The 26,041-nt window shown below is 38.4% G+C and overlaps 1 protein-coding gene across 2 annotated transcripts; it reads right to left on the bottom strand.

The window, feature by feature from the left end:
* Window positions 1-1,330: 1,330 nt before the first annotated feature.
* LOC134213886 (zinc finger protein 184-like) lies at window positions 1,331-25,900 on the bottom strand. Of its 2 annotated transcripts, none has more exons than XM_062693336.1 (3): window positions 25,581-25,887; window positions 2,954-3,072; window positions 1,331-2,891 (listed from the first exon to the last, which is right to left on the bottom strand). In XM_062693336.1, the coding sequence occupies exons 1-3, from the start codon at window positions 25,710-25,712 to the stop codon at window positions 1,394-1,396; spliced, it is 1,749 nt and encodes a 582-aa protein (XP_062549320.1). In that variant the 5' UTR covers window positions 25,713-25,887; the 3' UTR covers window positions 1,331-1,393. The 2 variants fall into 2 exon arrangements, with proteins under 2 accessions (XP_062549320.1, XP_062549321.1); XM_062693337.1 differs by lacking the exons at window positions 1,331-2,891; window positions 2,954-3,072 and adding exons at window positions 7,996-9,614; window positions 15,218-15,336 and having other exon boundaries at window positions 25,581-25,900.
* Window positions 25,901-26,041: the final 141 nt, after the last annotated feature.

Here is a 26,041-nt window from a genome sequence, read left to right as displayed (position 1 = left end):
TGTTTTTCATAGCTTTTGTGCACACACATACACACACATACATACGCACGGACAGACAGACATTTGCTCAGCTCTTCGAATCGATTGATATATAAATAACACTATGGGTCTCCGAGGCTTCTATAAAAAGCTCGTTCTCGGAATGAAATGATAGCCTTTCGGTACAACTTTGTTGTACGAGAAAGGCAAAAAGGTAAAGTTCGGCAGACTGGGTTCGAACCATGGCCGTCGGGGTCGGGAGGCCGGTATGTAGAAGGTAACTGCGTATCAGAAGCACTGTTCGGGGTATAATCAGTCGAAGATTTATAAGGCGTTAGTTATGAATTTCGATAGTGCAGTTCGCTGAGTGTATCACATGTTGTAGTGTTGTACAATTTACATGTACAATGTACATATTTATGCATAATCGAGTTTCAGACATAGTAATTAATTTCCACTTCGGGTGGCTTAATACCCGGCATATAGGCAATTAACTTTGAATGTACAACAGATGAAGTTTGGAACTAACATCATCTTCAATGTGTAAGAACGGACGGATAATAAGCAAAAACTGCCGTTTGGACATAACCAGCCGCCCCCGACCCCCCAGAGACCAAATTCTTAGAAGAATTTTTTTCGAATCCTCTAAAAATAAAAAATAAATGTTAAGAAAATTATTTTGAGCTTTTTAGTAAAATGTCGTGTCACTGAAGACGACCTTACTGTTGAGGTCGAAATACGTATCTGTCAAGGTACAATCAAGTGGTGGAATTAAATGGGATGGGACAAACTCGTCTTATGACAAGTTAAAAAAAATGTTCAGAAATACAAACGTTTTCAACAAAATTTTTGTATGAGCCTCCATGTCCGTTCTTGTGTTTTGACCATAGAGGCTATACGGTTTTCGTAGACCCGACTGTATGAGCAATGGTTTTTTAAGAATGTTAACCGTAAGAAAAAACGTTTTTTTTTATACCTACCTTTCCGGAGGAAAGATTTTATCTTCTATATTGATTATGGTTCGCAGACTGTAAACCTCATTGATTAAGGTTGAGGTAATTGTTTTACCATATCACTCCGAAATTGAACAAACCATTGATAGTAAAAAAACTAATCTTTTTATATATTTATCAAACTTAGCCCAGTTTAAAAAGTAATCTTTGCAAGATTACCATTTAATCTATAACCGAACTTTGCGAAACTGTTCCATGAGTAGGTATACATATCTATCGTATGGGGTCTGCTTTACGACTACGACTACGAGGGCGAGTAAATGAGCGAATTTTAGAGAGACACACTACAATTTAAAAATTGATCACGATCGGCATTCGAAACGTATAGACAAACCCGATTTATTAGAAAAGCTCCACAAATTATATATTTCAATATGTAAATAAGTGTATTGAAAAGCTTTCTATTTCTGATGAACTTTCATATGTGCATTTAGCGTTGTCATTTGCCCGAAGGATAATTCACACTTGTCACATTTGTATGGTCGGGACTTCAAATGTACAGTAACCAAATGAAGTCTCAATGTTTGACTGGTTGCAAACGACTTTCCACATTCTTTACATATGTTTTTAACGTGCTTCTGACGGTGTCGCTTATAAGAGGCAGTAGTTTGGAATATTTCCCCGCAATCAATACAAACACGTTCCTTGTCCGGAATAGGCTTAATTTTTTCGTGGTTGTCGACATGCCGGTCTTTCTCATTTTGCGTCAGGAAAAACACATTTTTGTTAGCCGCATTACAAGTATCGCATGGAATCATTTCCACCTTCTCCGAGGGATGTTTTTCGATAATATGTCGGCATAGAAACAATTCCTTGCGATAGACGGCAGGGCAGAAACTGCACTTCAGTTCTGGTTCGTAAACGGGTATCTCTGCTCCAAATGTTTTTATTATACTGCCGCTCTCGCAGTACTTGGGGATTGCTACGTTCTGTGATTTTTCATGCAACCGCATGTGATTTTGGAGACTGTATTTAGACTTGAAACGCTTTCTTTCTCCACAAATCTCACAACTAAATGGTCGCTCGTTGTTGTGCCTTGATGCTTTATGGGAATGAAGACCATTAGATTGGTTGAATGATGCATCACATTTGTCACATTTGAATGGTTTTTCAGCCGTATGAATCCGTAGATGTCTCAACAGACCAGATCTTGATGTTGCAGCAAATGGGCATTGTTGGCATTTATGTAAAATGGCTTTTGTGTGTATATTCTCATGCATTCTTAGACCTGTTGCCCTGCTGTATGCTTTACCACAATAAGTGCAAACGAATTTCCTTTCTGGTACTTCTACAATACCTTCATGAACGGATTTTATGTGAGCTTGTAGTTTCTCCTTAGACGAAAATTCTCGAATTGTATTATTATTCTTGCATTCTTCGCAAGGAATCCGTTTGCCCTTCCTGAAGTGAATGGTTCGCAGGTGCATATTCAAAAATCTCACGGTAGTGGCATGAAAATCGCATAAATTACATATTGGAGAGGTAGATCCAACATGCGTTCCTAAATGACTGTCTAGCATTTCAATGTTCTCAAAATCCAATGGACAAATATAGCACCTATGGTCAATTTTTCTTCGAATAACAGTATTACTGTCAATTTTTGGACCTTTTCTTTTTTGTGTTCTTACGCGCTTTCGTTTAACTGGAGTGTGTTCACTTTCCAGAACAAAATCTGATTCGCTTGTTTCTTCGTGCTCAAGAAGAGGAGTGGCTTCAATTAATTCACACCTTTCTACATGTTCAACATCATCAGCTGGAAGAATTTCTAGATTTGCCAACGTCTCGTGTTTCGTTTCATATTCCTCATTATCCGACTGAAATCGATCGACATGAAGATCTTCTTGATCATCGCCTGGCGATTCTTCTTTAACCTCCAATTTCTCCTCCATCATTACAGATCTAGAATTCGAGATTACAATTATTTTAGTGGGCGTATGAAATGAAAATAGGATGTTACTTACGCATAATATTGCTTGACTTGAAAATCCGTCTTTCTGACACGTTTTCTGATTTTGGAGACCAAATTAGTCTCATAATGGCATTTATCACAAACTTTCGTAACGGATTCGTCATCTGATACCTAAAATTGTTTGGAAAAATATTATTCGAATTATAATATTTTTAGAACTACGGTAGATCGGTTATGGGACAATACATTTAAAAGCAAGCTGCTGCACTGTATGTATTTATTTATATTTTTATTATATTTTAATTACTATGTTTGTGAATTCTGTAAACTTGAGTACATTTGGGCCTCTCTTGCACTCTCAGGAATAAAGTCCACGACAAAATGATTATCCGGTCGTTGTCACAAAGATTTTTTTTGGAAAATGTCTCCAGTTTGAGAAAAAATGCCTGATAAAACATCTAAATGGCGATGGCAGACGACGGTGGCGGTATGGTAATGAACCTAGGAGCACGCGCGCAGGACATACGACTTCCGGCTCCGAACCTCCAGGAAATCCAGGGTGAACGCTCTACCACATATCAGGTACGTTAGGTCGTCAGGTATTGCAGAAATGCCGCGAATACAACGTGCCCACACACCATCTATTTATCGACTTCATAGCCGCATTTGATACAATCGATCGGGACCATCTATGGCAGCTAAGGGTGCGTACACACTGTTAAGCAGTTAGACCAATATTGACTCCACCTCTCGTTTATTTGAACATCCACCAAGTTTAACCAACAGCGGCACGAACAATCAATTTATTCGACCAACAATATCACACACGAACGACCGAAGCGCCAACTTGAGCACCAACCATCAAAAAATATACGGGGGTTTGTGCAACTTCACTCACGGTAAAAAATATACACGTCCATGTGAACTGTTCTGCATTTGAATATGCACTACTTTGGAATCAAATCAATATCAATAGCTGAGCTCATCGCATTCAAAGACCACCACTTCCATTTGACGTGCACAATATTTTGAATATATAGCAACAAAATAAAAAAATAGAATTGCCTCAACTCAGATTTGAATAACATACCTTTGATTGAAAGTCCTTCGTCTTACCATGACTCCATCTCACACTTCGAAATACCTCTTGAAATAAGCAGAACAGATGAAAGAACTGTCATCTATTTTTAGAATAACACCAATATCGCTCCACTCTTAAATCAATAGCCTTGAACTTGTGAATTCAATAGCATAGCACTTTCAATTCTAGTGGAGACATTATTGGTGCTGATCGAAGTTTCAATCATTTCAACATCCAGTGAGTAGCACTCTGATCAATCGTATTGATGTTATGGAATTGTCTGCATTCAACACACTTGTGAAAGGTGTGAAACCACTTCAAAATCAAAGGAATATCATTTTCAATAATAGTGATTGTAAAGTTGATCATTCAATAGAAGGAACAGTTAAATTGAGGGTGTTGATTTTTTACCGTATACAAATGCGAATCTTGACTCCGCCCCCGACAACTCAAACCAAAATCAAACCGTTTTTTTATTTGTTTATTTCAACCGAGCCGCCAACTGTCGTTCGAACAACTTCACACACGTTCAAACAGAGCAGCGATCAAAGCGTTTTCTTGGGGAGGGGGGGGGGTTGTGTTCGTCAAACTGCTTGTCTGGTGCGTACGCTGCATAATGCACGAAAACGGATTTCTGGAACTGATACGGTTGATCCAGGCGGCGATGGATCGGGTGATGTGCGTAGTTCGAGTTTCAGGGCATTCGCAAGTCCCTCGAAACGCGCAGAGGGTTACGGCAAGGTTAGCGTGTCTGCTATTCAACATCGCTTTGAAAGGAGTATTACGAAGGGCAAGGATTGACACGAGTGGTACGATTTTCACGAAGTCCGTCCAGTTCGGTCCAATTATTTGGTTTCACTGATGACATTGGTATTATGGCACGTACATTTGAGAGGATGGAGGAAGCCTACATCAGACTGAAAAGCGAAACTAAACGGATTGGACTAGTCATAACACGTCAAAGATGAAGTACATGATAGGAAGAGGCTCAAGAGAGGACAACGTAAGCCACCTACCACGAGTTTGTATTGGTGGTGACGAAATCGAGGTGGTTGAAGAATTCGTGTACTTTGGCTCACTGGACACCGCCGATAACGAACCCAGCAGACAAATTCGGAGACGCATCACGGCAGGAAATCGTACTTTGGAGTTCGCGGCCGTACCAAACTGACTACTACAAAACGCTTATTAGACCGGTAGTTCTCTACGGACACGAGACCTGGACGATGCTCGTGGAGGACCAAAACGCACTTGGAGTTTTTGAAAGAAAAGTGGTGCGTACCATCTATGGTGGGGTGCAGATGGCGGACGGTACGTGGATGAGGCGAATAAATCACGAGTTGCATCAGCTGTTGGGAGAACCATCCATCGTTCACACCGCGAAAATCGGAAGATTGCGGTGGGCCGGGCACGTAGCCGGAATGTCGGGCAGTAAGCCGCTGAAAATAGTTCTCGACAACGATCCGTCGGGAACAAGAAGGCGAGGTGCACAGCGAGAAAGGTAGATTGATCAGGTGGAGGAAGATTTGCGACCCTCCGCAAGCTGCGTGGTTGGCGACGTGCAGCCATGGACCGAGCTGAATGGCGAAGACTTTTATGAGCAGCACAGGCCACTCCGGCCTTAGTCTGGTAATAAATAAATAAATTGAGATAAAATTGAATGAACTCTGTGCGCCATAGCTGACACATATCGCTGACCGGGGGGGGGATGTTCGTCAAACTGCTTGTCTGGTGCGTACGCTGCATAATGCACGAAAACGGATTTCTGGAACTGATACGGTTGATCCAGACGGCGATGGATCGGGTGATGTGCGTAGTTCGAGTTTCAGGGCATTCGCAAGTCGCTCGAAACGCGCAGAGGGTTACGGCAAGGTTAGCGTGTCTGCTATTCAACATCGCTTTGAAAGGAGTATTACGAAGGGCAAGGATTGACACGAGTGGTACGATTTTCACGAAGTCCGTCCAGTTCGGTCCAATTATTTGGTTTCACTGATGACATTGGTATTATGGCACGTACATTTGAGAGGATGGAGGAAGCCTACATCAGACTGAAAAGCGAAACTAAACGGATTGGACTAGTCATAACACGTCAAAGATGAAGTACATGACAGGAAGAGGCTCAAGAGAGGACAACGTAAGCCACCTACCACGAGTTTGTATTGGTGGTGACGAAATCGAGGTGGTTGAAGAATTCGTGTACTTTGGCTCACTGGACACCGCCGATAACGAACCCAGCAGACAAATTCGGAGACGCATCACGGCAGGAAATCGTAGTTTGGAGTTCGCGGCCGTACCAAACTGACTACTACAAAACGCTTATTAGACCGGTAGTTCTCTACGGACACGAGACCTGGACGATGCTCGTGGAGGACCAAAACGCACTTGGAGTTTTTGAAAGAAAAGTGGTGCGTACCATCTATGGTGGGGTGCAGATGGCGGACGGTACGTGGATGAGGCGAATAAATCACGAGTTGCATCAGCTGTTGGGAGAACCATCCATCGTTCACACCGCGAAAATCGGAAGATTGCGGTGGGCCGGGCACGTAGCCGGAATGTCGGGCAGTAAGCCGCTGAAAATAGTTCTCGACAACGATCCGTCGGGAACAAGAAGGCGAGGTGCACAGCGAGAAAGGTAGATTGATCAGGTGGAGGAAGATTTGCGACCCTCCGCAAGCTGCGTGGTTGGCGACGTGCAGCCATGGACCGAGCTGAATGGCGAAGACTTTTATGAGCAGCACAGGCCACTCCGGCCTTAGTCTGGTAATAAATAAATAAATTGAGATAAAATTGAATGAACTCTGTGCGCCATAGCTGACACATATCGCTGACCGCAACATTTGGCAATTTTAGACCTCCTTTCCACCTCTTGTAACTGTTTTCGTACGGATTATTGAATTTGTATGAACCGTACCATCTGAACTGCTCACCTCTATTCCCATAAAGTTTTACGTAATTTCTGAACAGTCCCTTACGAAGCTTCCCAACAAACAGCGCTTACTGGATCTTCCTTCGTCGTAGTAGCGTATCCAGTCCTAGAAGCCTACACCGATCAGGATACGGAGAAAGATATGATAAGGATCTCACCAGGGCAAGTTTAGCAGGGCTAGTCGAACAAATCGCTTCTGTATACTTTCAATCCTTAAACACCATGAAACCTGGATGGATCCCAAACAAGCTTATTTTAAACGTCTCGTGGGATGAACCAAGGCACAGTAGAGTGATTTCAGGCAATGCGAAGTCCTTAGCAATCTTGACGACAAAACCCAACAACAACAACTATTATAACATAGATTTCAACTTTTGCTAAAAAAAATTTCTTACTATTTTGGAACATATATTTTTTACTGGAAAACTCAACAAAAAAAAAAGGAAACAAAAAGTTTACCGAACAACTCAGTAATAACAAGTACTGGTTCGATCGGTACTTTTTGACAACTCAAGACTAACTGAACTAATTGGACCCGTAACGCTGGGTAGACACCTTTACGTGGTGTGTTACGGGATAAGATCTACGGTTACATTGCCAGCTACAGGCAAATCCTGACCCAACGAATACCTTCCTCATTTTCCAACTCCGTGGTACTTATGAGGGTGTCGCTAAGTCGGTGGCCTCTCGTTAAGTAAGTACCGCATCAACACTTCCTTCCTCTCCCTAGTTACGGTGTAGATGGGCGTGGCCAGAAGTAGTAATCCTCATGCTTTTGTTATTTTTGTTTAGGACTGGAATCAAGGATTACTCCCCTTCTTGATTTCTGATAGCATTCTAGATAAGGATCTCAAAAGTAAAACATAAGTATCACTAGTGTCCAATCTACGAATTACACGTAACAATGCTAATGCTAATGCTCAAGAGTAACTGAACTAATTACCGACTTTAGACAGTAAAATTTTCGGAAATCGAAAGTTACGGTGTAGATAAAAACCTGCCGAAATCGTCATTATCTCTACACGTTCAGCCCAGTGCAATAAATAGTTGACTTCAGAATTTTTCGGATAAACTTATATAACAACAATAAACGAAGCAAAAATATGCTATTTATTTCAGTAGGTAGTCGTTCAAGTTAGTAATTATCAATACAATATATCTTAAGAACGTGGTGTTAGTAAAAATGTATAAGAATAAGAAGACTAAGCTACTACACTCCCCTACTTTCGATGAACTTTCATGTGCGTATTCAATGTTGTCAGTTGTCCAAACGAGGAATCACATTTGTTACATTTGTAGGGCCGAGACTTTAGATGTACCGTTAGCAAATGAAGTCTTAAGGTTCGACTAGTTGAAAACGATTTTCCACATTCTTTGCAAACGTTGTTGAAGTGTGTCTGGCGATGATGATGATAGGAAGAGTTAGTTTGAAATACTTTTCCACATTCCGAACAAACGCGTTCCTTTTCCGGGACTGCTTTGATCTTATCGTGATTTTCGTCATGGCGTTTCTTTTCATCTCGGGTTAGAAAAAATACATTTTTGTCAACCGCATTGCATACATCGCATGGAATCATGTCCACAGTTTCCAAAGGATGCTTTTCAACGATATGACGACAAAGAAATAACTCCTTGCGATACACAGCAGGGCAGAAACTGCACTTGAGCTCTGGGTCATAAACAGTTATTTCTGTGCCAGATGTTTTAATACGACGACCTTTCAAGTATGATAAAGTATCAGACTTTTCGTGCGATCGCATGTGTGATTGAAGAATGTATTTAGTCTTAAAACTTTTCGATACTCCACAAATTTCACAAACGAATGGTCGTTCGTCGTTGTGCTTGGCCGCTTTATGAGAATGTAGTGAATTTGACTGGTTAAAAGATGCATCACATTCATCGCATTTGAATGGTTTCTCAGCAGTATGAATTCGTTGATGCCTCAACAATCCCGATCTTGATGTTGTGGAAAAAGGACAAGTATTGCATTTATATATTATTGCTTTTGTGTGAATATTTTCGTGTAATCTTAAGTGTGTTCCCCTACTAAATGCTTTTCCACAGTAGGTGCAGACATGTGTTTTTTCCTGAACTTCTACAATGCCTTCATGGAATGATTTAATGTGGGCTTGTAGTTTGTGTTTTGACGAAAATTCTCGAACAGTATTGCTTTTTTTACATTCGTCGCAGGGAATCCGTTTCCCCTTCCTGAAGTGAATGGTTCTCAAATGCATATTCAATGACCGGACTGTGGTTGCAGGAAAATCGCATAGATTACATATTGGTGAGCTAGATCCAACGTGAGTGCCGAGATGACTATCTAGCATTTCCGTGGTTTCAAATTCGGACGCACAAATATAGCATTTACTATCAGTTTTCTTGCGCACTTCAGGGTTATTAACAGCATTAGAAGGATTTCTTTTCTTACGCTGTTTTTTTGTTTGTGCACTTTTGCGTTCACTTTCGTCATCCGTAGTATCTTCTATGATGGATTGGTGTTCTTGAAAATGTGGCTCAACCTCGATAAATTCGTATTTCTTGTAATGATCATCGTCATCATTATTTGAATGATTTTCTAACCTTAACACGTCAGGTTTTTCTTCATAATCATTACTATCGGTCTGAACCAGTTCAGTTTGTACGTTCCTTTGAATGTCGTCGAATTCTTCTTCTTCTAAACCAACATCTTCCTCCTTTACCAACGTTCTAAAATATGTAAAACTGTCATGCTGAACATTGCTAGTAAATGGAATTAGTACCGCAGGATTTGGGGAAACACACCGCTTGAGTTCATCAAATATTTTTCAGCGTTTTTTTTTGTGGTGCAAACGGGTCAAATGCTTATAATAATTTAGTTAAAATGTATTTCTAGGGGAGATGGTACCCAAACTGACCGGTTCCATACCGACTCCCGGTCTTCCTCACAGATTTTGCTGTCGGCAAATAAGTCTATATTGTCAGTAGAACGGTTCTACAATATTAGCAATGTGGCCATAGACAGCTATCTGCCATTGTCGTGTAGTTCTGTGTTTTAAACACATATTGTGTTTTGACGAGAGAATTGGTTTTTGTACTGCAGGAGATAGCAATCAAACGTTGTTTAACGTGAATTGTGGAATTGACAATGTAGCGTTCATTCAGCAAACCTTACATATATTTTGAGAATCATATTGATGCTCCGTAATTAGTGTGCAAACGAAACATATAAGATAAGGGTGTACCACAGACAAACAGACGTAACAGCTAGAACATTTTCCTGAAAAATTTTAGTAAAACAATGTCAACAGAAGGCGCTAGTGCGAAATGTCAAACACAAAGATATACGATAGGAGCGCCTCTGGATGTGAAACTCGCAATCAATTCACTTTAAAACGACTGTTGAAATGATGGTCGATGGGAATTTCTTCAGAGTTACGTCTGTTTGTCTGTGGCCTTGGTATTGAACGGTAAGCCAACAGGAGACCCATCGGCCTATAGACCTATCAATCTGCTAGACATGGTTGGAAAACTCCTGGAGAAGGTCACCCTCAACAGGCTAGATATCTACACAGAAGGAGAAATCGGATTATTGAGCATGCAATTTGGGTTCCGCAAGACCAGATCCACAACTGACGCTATACAGAAATTCCTTGAAGCCGCTAAAGAGTCGAAGAAGCAAAAGTGGAGAGGTAATCGTTACTGCGCAGTAGTTACCTTGGACGTGAAAAATGCGTTCAATAGTTATGTCCGTCTAGCTGCGAGTTGGGATGCCATAGCTAATTACTATGTCTGAAACTCGATTATGCATATGCACAACATGTGATAGATTTAGTTCGGAAAAGGTATTGAAGGGTAACCGCCCCTTCGGTGGGGTTTGATCCCACGACCCCAGTACGCTAGACAGGTGCTTTCCCTACTAAGCTACGAAGGACCTCCGTCGTCCTCCGCAGCTTAGCGGGTACTGATGAAACCAAATTCACAGGACCGGGCCACCAGTCGAACTAGGCAACTAGGCAATTAATTTGAATGTACTGATGCCATAGCTTGTTTTCTACATAGGATAAGGGAACCTGTGTATCTCTGCATATTTCTGAAGAGCTATTTTTAGAACCGGACGCTAGTTTACGAAACACACAAGGGATTGAAGAGAATAGGCATTACAACTGGTGTTCCGCAAGGCTCCATACTAGAATCGACGATGTGGAATGCGATGTAGGACGGGTTATTGCAGACTACGAAAAACCGAAGTGATGATCATCAGCAACCGAAAAGCAGCTCAAAATAAAGCATCTGGGGGTGATGATCGATGTAACAACAGGCACGTCGATCAGGCTTGCGAGAAGCTAGAGTGGCCATACAATTGACCAGAGTTCCAAAGGAAGGTGGACCGGCTCATTTCGAACATGCAGTGGTGGGTGAACAGAAAACACGGACATATCTTCTTCTTTTTGTTGCAGTTCCTGTCAGGCCATGGATGCTTCAGGTAGTATCTACATAGATTCAGACACACAGAGTCCCCACTTTACTGAACAAGTCCGAACAACGAAGAAACGCTAGAACACGTGATATTCGACTGCCCACGGTTCAGGACGGAACGCAGTGGAATCTTAACGGGCAGCGCTCATAGCTTAAGCCCCGACAACATCGTCGATGAAATGTGCAAAGGTGTGAATACGTGTGAACAGAGCAGTAAAGCATATCTATCTTCGGAAAGAAAAAAGCCGCCGTAGTAGCCTAGCTCCCCCGTCATGGACTATACCGTGTAGTAGCCGAAAATAACCGGTTTGGAGTAGTCGGGGCGCCAGTAAACTGGAAGCCATCCTTCAACCGGAATCGCTGGAACGTCCTCGGCACTCAACTGGTACGCCTAGTGAGCAAAGTAACCGTATCGGAAGTGCCAGGCCGTAATCGAGAAGTGTGAGCAGTTATGTGAGCGTCAAGCGTGAAACGTCAATCGCCAGTCAAATCATCACCGGCGAGTTAGGATGATGAAAATGCAGCAAACTAGCAGTATTTGCTAGAGGTTGGACTCGTGAAGTGCATGAGCACAGTCCATTTCCGAAGTATTGACATCCAGTAAGTCCTGGGGGTCTCAAGTAGCCTTGCAAGCAAAGGCGTAGGATAGCTAATCCGGAGATGGCTAGTTCGATTCTCGGTCCGGTCTAGGATTGTTTCGGGTTGGAAACATTACCCAGGTAACCAATAAGCATTAAAGTAAGCACTAGAGTAGCATTATACTGGCATTGCATATGCTCCATGCTGTATATAAGCATTTCGAAAACTTGGCTGTTCTAAATAAGCATTCTCAAAGCAATCATGAGAGGCATAGTCTTAAAATAGCATTTTGAATGCACAATGTTGTTTTTCGTTAAGTGCAATGGAACAGCTACATTAGTGCCACTTTCGGGCCTGTAGTGTTCATACGTCGAACGTTTTCCAATATGAAACCAAATAACGGGGACTATTTGTCCAATGAACTTACATTTGAAAATAGAAATCGGTACGTGCAGAATGTTTTTTTTCCATTCCGACCATTGACAGGAGTACTTGTCGTTAACCTAATCCTATACATTGTATTATTCCTTTGCACTATTTTCGATGGATGCATTAAAGCAGCACTACTGTAGCTGTTTTATTGCAACTGGATATGACGTTTGTGACGGTTGCATTCTGAGATGAGTTAGATTAAGTTTCAATGTTCCTGAGAGGGGATTTTGTTTATGTTGGGCAAAATTATTTCCACTACCATCTCTCTCTTATGGGCCAGCTGGTAAGGGCGATGACAACTACAGCGTCGAATGGCAAGAGCGCGAGTTCGAATCCCGCTCGAAGAAAGTAAAAAAAATTATGTTCCATTTCAAATATAAAAATAACAACGATATAATATGAAAAAAAAACTATGTAAAAAAAGAAATAGAAAAAAAATGCGATTAAATAAATTTTTTTTTCTTGTTTTTAAAGTTAAGCATTTATTCAGCATTTCGGATGCTGAATAAATGCTACTCAGTAAAATTTCTACTTTATCGATAAAGTAGGATTGAGCATTTAATCAGCCATATATTGGGCCAAAACCTGCATTAAAATAGCATTAAAGGCGACTATAGGGCTTATTGGCATTTAATGTTTTGCAGTAAAGGCGCATATAATGCCACTTAAATGCTTTATATAATGCTTACTGGTTACCTGGGTATCGACACCCTGGGCATAGTGTATCCAATGTACTTGCCACACAAGATACATACTCATGCAATGGCGGGCATAGAAAAGCTTTCAATTAAATTTCAAGTTGAAAAGCAGGCCAAGTTCCAGTTGGAATGTAGACCCATTGAAGAAGTAGAAGAAGTCTCGGGGGGATCATGGCATTAAAAGGGAGGGTAACTCAAATAAGCTTCTGTTAATTGGGTAGGTATAGTGGGTCCGGCCTTCCGCCAACCTCACTCCCCGAGTGATAATGTCTGTTTGCAGATTTGCCTTCATCCCTCTGTAAAAAAAACACACGCATAACAGAAATCACCCAAATACGTAGAGCTGAGTCGAAGGCTATAGGGGAACTGGGGGTACGACGCCCACGTTAAGGAAAATTCCGTTTTTATCAATGAAAACTACCATTTCAGCAAGTTTTCAACAGCATATCTGCTACTGACTGGCGATGGTAGTTACTTAACTGATCATTTTATTGTCTAGAAATCTGATTTTTTAAAAAGAACCGCAAAAAATTGATTTTGAAACCGCGTATGTGGTTTTCGCACTGAATTTCATTTTAAATGTCAAATCGAATGTTTCCGCTGTTTTAGTCTCCCAAAATTAGCATGGGCGTTCTGCCCCACACCGACCTCAGAAGTTTAGGGCCCTATAGAATTATTTTGGGACCAATTTTGACGACGAATTCGAGTGGAACACACAGATCACGAGTAAGCAGCATTGCTCAAGGATTAACATTTAATTTATCAATGAACAACAGTGACAGAAAGACTAAAATCCACCGAGCCAAAATCACATCAAACCATGCAAATACCCAGAAAAAATATTTTAAGCTGTTTATAGTGGAATGTATTCAACCGTCTAAGACGAGTTTAGTACTTTCCATTTAATTCCACTAAGTTTTGTTATCTTTGCAGATACGTATTTCGACCTCAACTGCGAGGTAGTCTTCAATGTCTCGTACTTGACTCGACGACCGTTTATTCGAGTTTTTCATGTATAATTAGAGCAAAATCATTAAATGTATGTATCCAGTAGCAATATTTTTCATTGCTTATTCAGACCAGGCTTGTAAAATGTCATCTGCATGTCATTTGACTAATTTGTTCATAACTTTCTTCGGAGGCAAATTTACTTCAAAATTTTAGATGCACACATAACGCTTGAGTAGTGCTATATTTTAGTCCAAAGGTACATTACTCTAAATATAACACTAAATATAGGCTAGAGAATGAAATCTTTCCAAAATGTCACGTGTCATTTGACATAATGTCATTTGAATGACATTTTGCCTCCCACGCCCCAGATTACATATTTACAGCAATTTCTTGTTAGACAAAGTTGTAGCCACATTTAAGCGCTATAAGTTCGCCATACTTGATAGTTGATAGCTAACTACTGAAAAAAGTTCTGGGAAAATTATAAAAAAGAATGCAAATGACATTTTACAACACTGATTCAGACTATAGAAAACCCTCACAATGGCTCGAAAAACTGAGCAAATGTCTGTCTGTCCGTGTGTGTGTGTGTGTGTGTGTGTTTTTTTTTTCTTCTGGGCTTTTTATACATTTGCGGCCCGATCGGCCATTGCGTTCCAGAGTTTTCTCCTTTTTCCCGAAATCCCCTTTGGAAAAACAAGAATTGAAAATCGAAAAAAAATCCCTAAAACTACTGCGATGCTTTTAAATGAACGCAAATAAATGTGAAATAATTGATTCTTTTCTCTCTCCAAAGTGCAATTTTGATCTCTCTTATGTGTGAAACATTATTTTAAGCTCTTTTAGTGGAATGTCTTCAACTGTCATAAGACAAGTTGAGTCAAGTACGAGACACTGAAAACGGCCAAACAGTTGAGGTCGAAATTCGTATTGCAAAGATTACAAAACGTGGTGGTATTAAATGTAAAGTACTAAACTCGTCTATCTTATGTGTTTTTCTCAATACGTTTTATACTACACGAGAAAGGCACCATCAACGCTAGGTGAATTTTTCGGGATTTTTCTAACGCTCTGAAGAATACAATCACTAACTATATATACATAAGCACATGACCCGATAGAATACAATTAAAAAAGAAAAGCGTTCTGCTTCACCCAAATTCGTCATGATACCTAAGAATATCAACTTACGCATAATATTGCTTGATTTCAAAATCTGCCTTTCTTATCCGCTTTCTAATCTTATGAACCATTCGGATTTCAGTGTTACATTTACCGCAAACCTTCGAAACTGTTTCTCCATCGGTAACCTTAAATTTAGTAAAAAGCGTTTATTTTAGTTTATTTAAAATGTGTTTTTTTTTTGGCATAAAGTCACTTGGCATGCAACATATATTAGCAATATACTTTAGTATAATAGCCTATTTAGATTACGAGCTTTATCACTTAATAAACAGCATGTTGATAAAAAAAAGTCATATACATTGTTCCTAGTAAAAATCTTAGATAAGCAACATCTGAAGTGGTGTCCTGAGCATGAAGAAAATGTCCGAATTCGAACACATAAGCATACGCATCATTTCCAATCTAACGATATCAAAACCGAGATGAACAAAAGGGTGGAAACTAAACTGAATGATTATTACCATAAACAGTGCTCAAAATATGTCGAATGATTCTACCGAAAATATGCCAAATGATTTTACACGACAAATGACCTTATGCCAAATTACCATATTCTTCCATTTTTAAGATGCACATTAGATCTGATCACATTTTTCAAAAATATTTCAGTTCCAAAGCACTACCCTTTTAGGATTTAGAGGTGTAACATATGAGATTTGTGATTTTTTACAAAAAATCTCATTTCAATGAATGTATTTACTCTACATAAAAGAAGCATTAGTCGATAACATCTTTCTTGGACCATGAGGTACTAGGGTATTTAGAGACTATTTTTTCGATTTTTCCTAAAAACCAAAAATCAAATTTATCTTCCTAGTGAAGATACAACCTTTCTCATATTCAGTTGGAACACAAACCTCTGTTGATGGGTGTATTCCCAAGCAACACAACTTGTTTTATTCAAGTTTTTAATGCACATATTACAGTACATAGTAGGGTAACGGTTCGGCACTTCATCCCATAGCTCTTATTTCCATCCCATCAATAACAATTTCACTGTTTCATTCCATTGTCGGAAAATAAAATTAAAGCAAAATTATACTCAAACTGTGCTGATAATAATTCAAAAGTGTTCGATATTGTAAAAATTTGAATAAAAATAAATAAAAAAATAAGTATTAATAAACTGTTTTCATGATATCATAACCCATACCGAAATTCAAACCCAAAACTCTTAGAGTTTCTATAACAACATTGTGTAACTGCCACATTTAATTTAATAATTAGGATAATATGATAGATCGAGTAGAGAGACTCATCGATCATTCCCTGCAAAAAATATTCTGGTGCTGATATTAAATGTCAAATCTAAGATTATTTTTGTGATCTGTTAATTCATTTTTATTTATTTATACATATAATATTTATACATATAATATACATAATATCGATGAATACATAAATATGGAATATCATAAAAACAACTTGTTTAACTCACGCAAGGCCCTTAACAATAAAATCAGCATCAAACTGCGATTCTTGAAAAAAAATACACGGACATTTTTTTTTTGTTTACTATGTGTGAAAATTGTGAAATGTTTGAAATGTCATAACTTTTTTGTTTATTAGTTTACAATCATCAAATTTGTACACAGAAAAAAATTCCATGGTAACGGTTACTATTTTGTAGACTACGCCATGTTTTCAAAACAACCACAAATTTTCAGTTAAATTAACCACGCATTCGGACAAATTCACCACTGATTCAGTTCATGCAACAACATTCCACCACGACCACAGTTGATTTTTACTGCGCGCATGGTAAAATCAAACGGGTTTGCTGTCTGCTGAAAATCGTCGGTGCGTATTCTTAAATTAACCCTCGGAATGGTAGTTTTGACCGCAACATTTTTTTGCGTGTATGGTAGATAGCTAATATAATGGACCGTTTTCCGTTCGTAAAAAGATAGGGTTTTGAGATATTTGAGTTTTTGTGATAAAAAAGATATTTCCTAAGACAAAACAAATTTTTTTTTTACGGTGTACATTTTTTTAAGAATCACCATTTAGTTGTCTAACTTTGCTGAAAAAATTATAACAATCGAACATTCCGTTTTTGCTGTGCAGCTCTTTGAATATTTTTGAACCATTTTCACATACACCCTTTTGAAAAGTTAGTCGTGACTCAATAAAAAGATTTGATATCGAAAAATGACGATTTAAATGAAATTGAAAAACTGTGCAAAGTTTCAACTCAATAGAAAATCATGAATTAAAAATTTTGTTAAATTTTGATGCAGTTGCTTGGAATCGCTCAGCTGCATAATGTTCATTAAAACACCCATTTCGTTGGTATGGAAAAGTAGACCGTTTTATCACCCAAAGACGAACTGTAAACCTGATATTATGATCAGGAATTGCAAAAAATATGTTTTTATTCCGATCTTATAATGCTTATAATGCTTAATGCTTATAATGCTCATATTATATAACATACTATAACAAATTAAGTAACGAAAACATCATGAAATGCTTTTATAGTACCTACATATTTATAGGTTATATATATAGCATGCGAGAAATGAAATCTTATTTTATTTATATATTTATAGTTTGATAACTCAATGGCTACCATTATGCAATAAAGTGGATTTACGACAAGTTTATTTGAATTAAATACTGAAATGAGTTCGTACTTAGTAGATAAATGCCGTTTTTCCTTGCCGTTCATGATTGATTGTGCAGCTTTCCATTATACTTGCTGTAAATTCTTGCGCCATTTATAAAAGTAAAGAAAAACTTCAACAAATTTTATTTATTGGCATATATTCTGTGGAACATCCAAAAACATGGCAATAGAGGAACACCACAGTGCCAATCAAAATGATTGTTACAAGTCGTTAGTTAGCTTCTCTGAAAAGTAAAAGTTTGCAATAATTATGAATTCCATATCTCGATGTTTCCCTTCTATAAAGACTCTTAGTATTGAAATCAAAAAGCACATAAGTATTTTGACGTAGAATTACATCTTTTACATTGATTCAACGCATTTTACTATTGAAAAAAATCAATTCGGCTATAAGCCATCCGGCATAAACATGCATAAAATGTTGATGAACAAATTTCGTCTCCATTATCGCACTATACGTAATTCTACGTTCAATTTGCGGTCGTATCTTTGATACAACCATTTACTTGTTGGTCATAATTTCGGGTCGGGTCATTTGTCAATAGCAAATATATGATTGTAACATGCTATGTCAACGTAATACGGGAAGCACGAAAAAACATCAAATCGACATCATTTCTTTGAAAAATGATCATACTGCGTTTGTAGAACTCAATTGATTGGTAAAACAACACTATCGAAAATTTACTTTTGAAAATTCCTTTTTCCTGTACGGAAAATTGTTTTTCACGAGAAATAGTTATTGGTAAAGTATAACTATTTTTTCAACTGACACTGCATTTTTTATTCCAATTCGAATCATTGCCTTGTTATACAAGTATGTTGTAACTATGTTCAATATTAACCACGTATGCAGCTTTATAACATATTTAAAACATGCTATATAATTGTTATGAGCGAGTTATTTTAGCATAGTTTGTAACGATTTAGTCAGCAAAATATTAATTTTTAGATTTAATTTTGTGTCAAATTTTGTACACTTTGACACACTGTGTATTGCCTTCGGAAACAATGCAAACGCTGATTCAAGCCTTCTCACATACTGCAAAGCAGATAATTCGTACCTAGCGCGGGTATAAAAGAAGTCGATGGGCGAAAGTCGACTATAAATAAGCATCCCGGGACAAGCAGCAAACCTTGGCTTTGGAGGAAGCCGTCGCCGGGATCGTGCAGTTGCTGATGCGGCAAGCAGTCATCGTGGGTGCTGTAGGTAGAAGCCTACCCATCGCTGGTGCCTTGCGGATGGATAGTCAACGAGTGAACTATGCAGACCAGACGGACAGTGGTTCGCCAGCACTTTCCCACCCACCACCATCGATCAACGGTTGGGATTTGTAGTTGTTACCAGGTTGTTACTACAATCAACAATATAAGAGTAATTAAATAGTTTTTGCAACATGTGGTGACGATGTGGGCCACTGAGATCATACGCACCATGCAACCGAAAACCGACCGTTTTTTTTAGTTCGGAATTTGGATCCGATGTGAAAGTGTACGGCTAGCTTTGTTAACATGTTGTGAGGAAGTTTGATTCGGTTATTATCAATTCAGTGCAAATCCGAATTATAGCCGCTAACAAAGTTGGATTTTTCTCACAATTCGTACGTTAAACCAAACTTCGGAAGTGGTGCGCTGTTTTCATTTGGTGATGTGCTATACAGCGCACTACTTCCGAAATTAGGTTTAACGTATGGATTGTGAGAAAAATCCAATTTCAATAGCGGCTATAATTCGATTTTCTACTGAATTTATAATAATACATTTTGTAATTAGTTTGACGTTTTGTTGAAGAATCGTTTAGTGTTGAAAGTGAATATGATTGAGCAGATTTCGCAATAACGGTTTTCGGACCACGACGTGGCCGACTAGCAAGCTGGGCAAATTAAAATGAATCTTGGCAATTCCTTTCGAGGAATTGGCGCAAAAGCCAAGTTTTTAAGCGGAATTTGTTCGTCTTCATTATTTTGAATATTTTATGATGACTCCATCGGAATAAACCGTTACAAGTTTTAACCGTTTTAGTAGCTTCAAAATGTAGAAAGAAGTCCTATTATAAAAATTGACAAATTTTGCAATCAGTTCCCAATCAGCCACGAACTGTCAAAGATGAGATTATTTCAATCAAGCGATGAAGCATAACAAATTGAATATGTTTCGCATTCGCTGACAAAGGAATGTTTAAGCAGCTCAAATGATCTCAGTCTCTTAAAAAGAATACGTGACATAAATTTGTACGCTGAGTTCAGAAGGGTTATCCCTTCGCATTTTGAACACTCTATGGTCTGTACCATTTTTTATAAATCAAGTGAATTGATTGAATAATTATTAAGTTCATCTTTTTTTGCTGACATGACAATTTTTTTTCTCCCAAGCAGCTGAATTTTTTTAAATAATTTTTCCTCGTCTTTATACGTTTTGCAGAAATTAATGTAATATTCATCTTGTTATATATTCGTCAATGGATGCATATCATATGTGCCGTCGCATTTATATAACATCGATTTATATAACATCGAACCACAATGTTAGTTACAGCGAATGCAGGGCTGTTACAAACTGAGCAAATCCCAATCCGCGAAATCCGCGATTAACCAAATGAAATCCACGACTGCAAAAACAAAACCGCGACAAACAAAAGTAATGGCCTTATTACGTAGAAACATGTTGCAAAGTAAAACTACACCCTTGCATTCCTATAATAGCCCAGTCAAACTAGGCTTCATCACTTGATAAATAATTGCATTTATATTTTTGTATATTGATGTCAAAGTTTACGGATTTTATTTTTATTTTCATATGTTTCATATCAAGAAAGATACATTGTTTTATCAAATGATAAAACTTGTAGTCTGAGTAGGTTATACGTCCAAGTTCGCAATTATCAAGCAAAACGGAATTTCAAATCCAGCCAACGTTCTTGAAGGTAATTTTACAGTTATATAGGGTTTCAAGTCCTGCAATTGCATGAATTCGTAGTGTGATAAGAACTGTTGGCAACTCCGAAGTAATGGTGGAACCAAGCAGAGCTTAAGATCAAATCGATATCTTGTTTTGATGTTGTAGAATCATTGATTTTGATTACTTAGTTGGGTATGCTTTTGACCGTTTTAACGGTTAGACAAAATGTATATCAGAAAAATCTAACTGTGATATCAAATTGAAAAATCTTTCTGTTGATGTCAGACTTTGCTCGATAATAGATTGTTCAGATGGCGTTGAGCCACATGTACATCACAAATTGGTTAATGAAGCATACTTCTTGTGTGTTATGTCATATTATGCTGTTCATTACCATCATTTTACAGAATATTGAAGAGCTGTAAATAAAAATATATTGATTGATTTATTATTTAGAAACTCAGAGGACTAGATTCTTTGAGTACTCAATTTTTCTAAACTGAATCTGTAGAAAGATCCTAAACTTCCACCCAACAAAGCTTGAAGAACTCTCTGAAAAAGGATGCAGGTGTATATAGAAATGACTGCAAGGTCTGCGGATTGTCTATCAAATTGGTCAATATAGTATGCTGTCCACGATGAGAAGAATGGTATCCTGTCGTCCCTATAACTGCGCATATACTCCATTGCACGGTGATGTCATCAGCTCGCCTATCTCTTTTTCACCTGAAGAAAATCCTACTTAGCAAGCAACAGGACCAGTACAAATCCTATTGTTTTCTATTTTTTATCTAGTGGAAAAGATAGCGAAGATTCATGTAATGCAATCTTGGAGTAGACAGGTATGTAGGAGTTACGCAATTCTACTCCCTATGAACCAATAAGTACCCAGTTGAAGGGATTTCATCGTCTGTTAACCACCCAATTGCGAGCTGTGGATAGGATTTGCAATCAACCTTGATTTCGCATGGAGTCTCAATTTTTGTAATTTGCTCAGGCATTGGCAAACGAAGAAATGATGAATCTCGGTTCACGAAATGGCAGAAACCGAAATAAATAGAAAACCAAGCTATGATGAGAATTAAACTATGACACTACAAAGTAGGAATGAGCAGCCCGGAGTAGTGTGGGAGTTACTAAGGAGGAGAACTGAACAACCAGCGTATAGCTGCGTGCGACATCAGCTTTAGTCCCGACGATCCCAGGTGCGAATTTCAATGCGTTTGATCCGGATGATAACTCCCTTGGAAAGCAAAATTGGTAAAGTGTCATTCCCCAAAACGTAATAATAATCCACGATTTTTGGAACAACATTTAAAGGAACACTGTCAAAAATATTGGGAACAGAGAATCCTGAATTGCAATCCCTAACAGCTGGTCTAAATAGGGGTGATCGGGGCAATATGGGCCACCTAAGGAAATCGTTCCGAAAAGCGCTGAAAAGCTCAAAAAAGCATCGTTCAAATGTAGTTGACTTATACTAGAGAATGTTACCTTTCATTTAACGTCGATGAATGACGAAAAATGCGTTTGGAAGTTGTTGCAATGCACTTTTGAAAATGTATTGATTTCAATGTGTGTTCCCGACTATGCGGGGCAATATGAGCCACAATTTGGGGCAGTATGGGCCACCCTTCCAAAACCTTTATTTAGGCGAAAAAAGTATCGTAATATAGAAGAATATGATATTCCTACAACAGTTGTGAGTATTCCATACCAAATAAAATGAAAAAAATGCACAACAGCGGACTGAACTGATTTGCCACTCTTCACCGTTTGACCAGCCACATTTCAATTGGTCAATAATCATTTTTTCTGTTTCTGTCACAATAATACGCTGTTGTAATTTTTCCGTAATGAATCTTACATGTATGATAATATTCTTGTATTTGAATACTGAAATTTGAACTTATTCGCATTTTAAGGCCAGGTATCTTGTTCTATGCAGGTATGCCCATATTGCCCCATAGAGACTGGTTTTGGGAAAAAAAGTTTTATGAAAAATTCAGATTTGTATCAATATAAACATGTGTGCACAATATTCAATTTCAAATTCAATTCAAAATCAATTCAAATTCAATATATCTTTTGATTGTGGTGTATTTTTGACCTGTATTTTAATCATTTTTGTGTCAAAACCTTATTTATAAACTTGAAATCTTATAATAATTTTGCCTATGCAGTGAAAATTTACATTTTCAAGTATATTTTCATATTTGAATTGAATTTTAATGCGGTTTTCACGTTGATGCATATGTGGAGCATCCTCTTAAAGATCATATAACTTTTACATGATAAAACTTGTCAATAAGCTCAAAATGAGGGTGGCTCATATTGCCCCGTATGTTCATATTGCCCCTACTGCCCCTAATCATCAAACTTGTGCTGCTCGGGATATGATCAATGAGAGAGTGCAACTCTGAATCCGCGATTTCCGGGTCAACATTTGAAGGAACCGCGATTTTCACGACTGGGAGAGCAAATCCGCGATAAATCCGCCAAATTCGCGAAATCCGCGAATGTTGTAACAGTCCTGCGAATGTTATAATTAGGTCTTACATATCTCTTATTAACAGACATACAACACTGAACGTTGCAGTTAGCACCAGACGACATACAGATACACTCTAAATAATCATCAAACTCTCAAAAGGATACGAAACTAGTCAACAGTATGAAGCAGATTAAAACGAAATGAAGAGGACTCTTCTGTACCTCTCTCCAACCGTAGATGGACAAATCCAGTCGTTTTAAAGGCTTCGTTGATGCTGACTGGGGCGGCTATAAAGTAGACCACAAATCTTACTCTGGACTCGCATTCAAACTTGGGAGTGGGTCATTAGCTAGTTTGCTAGGAAACAGCAAATCATCAGTTTGAGAAAGTCTCGGGAGCGAGTCAGGAGCTGTTATACATGATCAAACTAATATCCCTACAAACCTGTAGTTATGGAGGCAAACAATCTAAGTTTTATTGCCATTGCCATGCTGCCATCCACCGCAGGAAGCTAGCGAATAAAGCTTATGTATTCATACTCGTTACAACTTCATGAGAAAACTCGTGTCGAACGGATTCCAGCAAGTGCGATTATGTCCAACTGTGTGGCCCCAAATGGCCGATGCGACAGAAATCACTAACAAGAGTGTCTCAGACTTCTGAAGTCACTCCATCGTCTTCATCGGAGTAACGTTTCGATTATGCTATGCCAAGTGAACATTGTGCCAAATAAATTCGTATAAATGCAATAATATATAAAAGGGAGAGGACAGGCATTCCCGACAGCATATTGCACTCCAGCATAACCATCTAAAATGCCAATCTTAACACACCGTTTATTCTTGAGTAAGTACTCTTCGGGCAAAATGATATTTACTACAGTTACTATTTTCCTGAAATTTAACGACCGTGATCAGATTCAAATTCAATTTTATTGCCATATATTGATCTTGATATGAGTAGCATCAGCATGTGTGAAAGCAAAGGATTTGAAAGTTATCGCTAGGTTGTTATAAGTATGAAAATGCTTATTAAAAGGTGTTGAAGTATGCGAGGGCCATTTGAGAATAATAACTATCGAGCTGGGAATGACTCGGGCAGTTAATGGGAGTCAATTTCACACACGCTGCTCCCTTTCACTATGAGTAGCATCGAGACCGATATGCCAATAAAATTGAATTTGTTAGTATTTTTCGGTAGGGTAACCGTACCCTTAGTGGAGGTAGCACCAATAGAGGAGGTAGTGGGGTTTTAATGAGATTTATCATAATTATGCACTTTACGATGATTTCAGATGATTTGTTGTGCTTAAATATCCTATTAAATGCAACGTATCCCACGATTTCACTTGAAAAATTATTGAAAACAATGATTTTTCTTAATGAAATTGACTCCCTTGCACCTATAATAGTGGTGCGATTGTACCAATAGTACCGCCACTAAAGGAAGAAAAAAATAAAAATGATGTTTAATGATATCAATCTCATTTTTGTTAGCAAATTTATTAGTTTATCTATTGGCTAAGATCATATTTTTCAAAATATTTTCTTTTGTGGATCTACTAATACCTCCACTACTGGTATCGTTACCCTATAGATTTTGGTCCATGCATGCGTATTTTAAAAGGGGCCGGATTTTCATAGAAAAAAATGTCTAGTTCCTTTCCTTTCAAAACACACGGGAACAAAATCTGTAAACAAGATTCTCAATGCGTGAGGCTACCTTAATATCTTCGGGTTTAGATCATGTCCCGGGAATGAAATCTGCGTCGGAGATACCTGTCCTACCCCTATGAGGTTACAGTTGAAAATCGCAAAAAACTAGCTTGCTCCCGCTTCCGGCAGTTGCTAAAACATCTCGTGCGCCAACGCGCAGTACTTGTGATCTACTTGCAATGTTGGAAAGCGGGAAATGAATGATTTTTTTTTGCTGAATACAATTTTCAACTGCAAGCGTAATACCATGGTCAGACTATACGAAGTTTTGACATGGTAGTGAGACGGACCAATTGGACAGCTCCCTTATTTTCGTCCGAAACTTTTATCGTTCGGACATATTACAATGATCACCATCGAATCAGTTGACGTTTAGTACATTATTTGTAAAGTCCTAGCGGTGTACAAAAAAATTAATCATTTTGTTGAATTGCGGCAGAGTAATAAACTTTACGGACAGAAAAATGGGTATACTGCCCAAATGGTCCGTCTCCCGATTCAAATTTTCGACAAGAGATGCGATCAAGATAAGTAACATGATTACAAATTCCTATAGTCTGCCCATCGTATATGCCAACATAGGTAACTAATCCAGAATGCTTAATGTTTTTTTTTATCATAGACAACATTTACCTGAATCTGGAAGCACTCCAGGACCATACGCTGCAGGCTTTTGTCCTCAGCCATAGAGACATGACTATCTTCGTCGAAGAGAACATCACTGAGGTCCTTTAGACATAATCGGCAACTGTTTTCAAAGTGCATATTGTCGATTTTTCAACATGAACTGGTTACTATAACAATCTGAATTAAAACTGGTCACTAACAATCCGAATCAAAACCTTTTTCCCAAAAAATATGTTCAACCAAGCCAGCAAATTTTCTTGTTTGATCTGTTTGACAACCCGACCCGAACCGATCCGAATTCGAATTTCGATGTTTGCTTGTGCACGATAAAAAAATATACCCAAAGTTTGAGTTTAATCCCGAACTTTTTTGTTGCAAGTTCTACAAGCGCTGAGCTTTATAACTCTTTAACGCCTGATACCAAGGGATTGTGCATATAGACCACTGTTTATTTCCCTTTCGCTACG

This window comes from Armigeres subalbatus, chromosome 2, assembly GCF_024139115.2.
Source record: "Armigeres subalbatus isolate Guangzhou_Male chromosome 2, GZ_Asu_2, whole genome shotgun sequence".
In the NCBI taxonomy this organism is placed as follows: Eukaryota; Metazoa; Arthropoda; class Insecta; order Diptera; family Culicidae; genus Armigeres; species Armigeres subalbatus.
Note: the sequence above shows the minus strand (reverse complement) of the source record. Positions and strands in the feature narration are given on the sequence as shown.

Coding starts and splice junctions, on each gene's coding strand:
- LOC134213886 (XM_062693336.1), bottom strand. CDS start 25,712: ATGCACTTTGAAAACAGTTGCCGATTATGTCTAAAGGACCTCAGTGAT. Junction 3,073..25,580: donor TGGAGTGCTTCCAGATTCAG/GTAAATGTTGTC, acceptor AAACAATTTTAG/GTATCAGATGACGAATCCGT. Junction 2,892..2,953: donor CAAGTCAAGCAATATTATGC/GTAAGTAACATC, acceptor CTCGAATTCTAG/ATCTGTAATGATGGAGGAGA.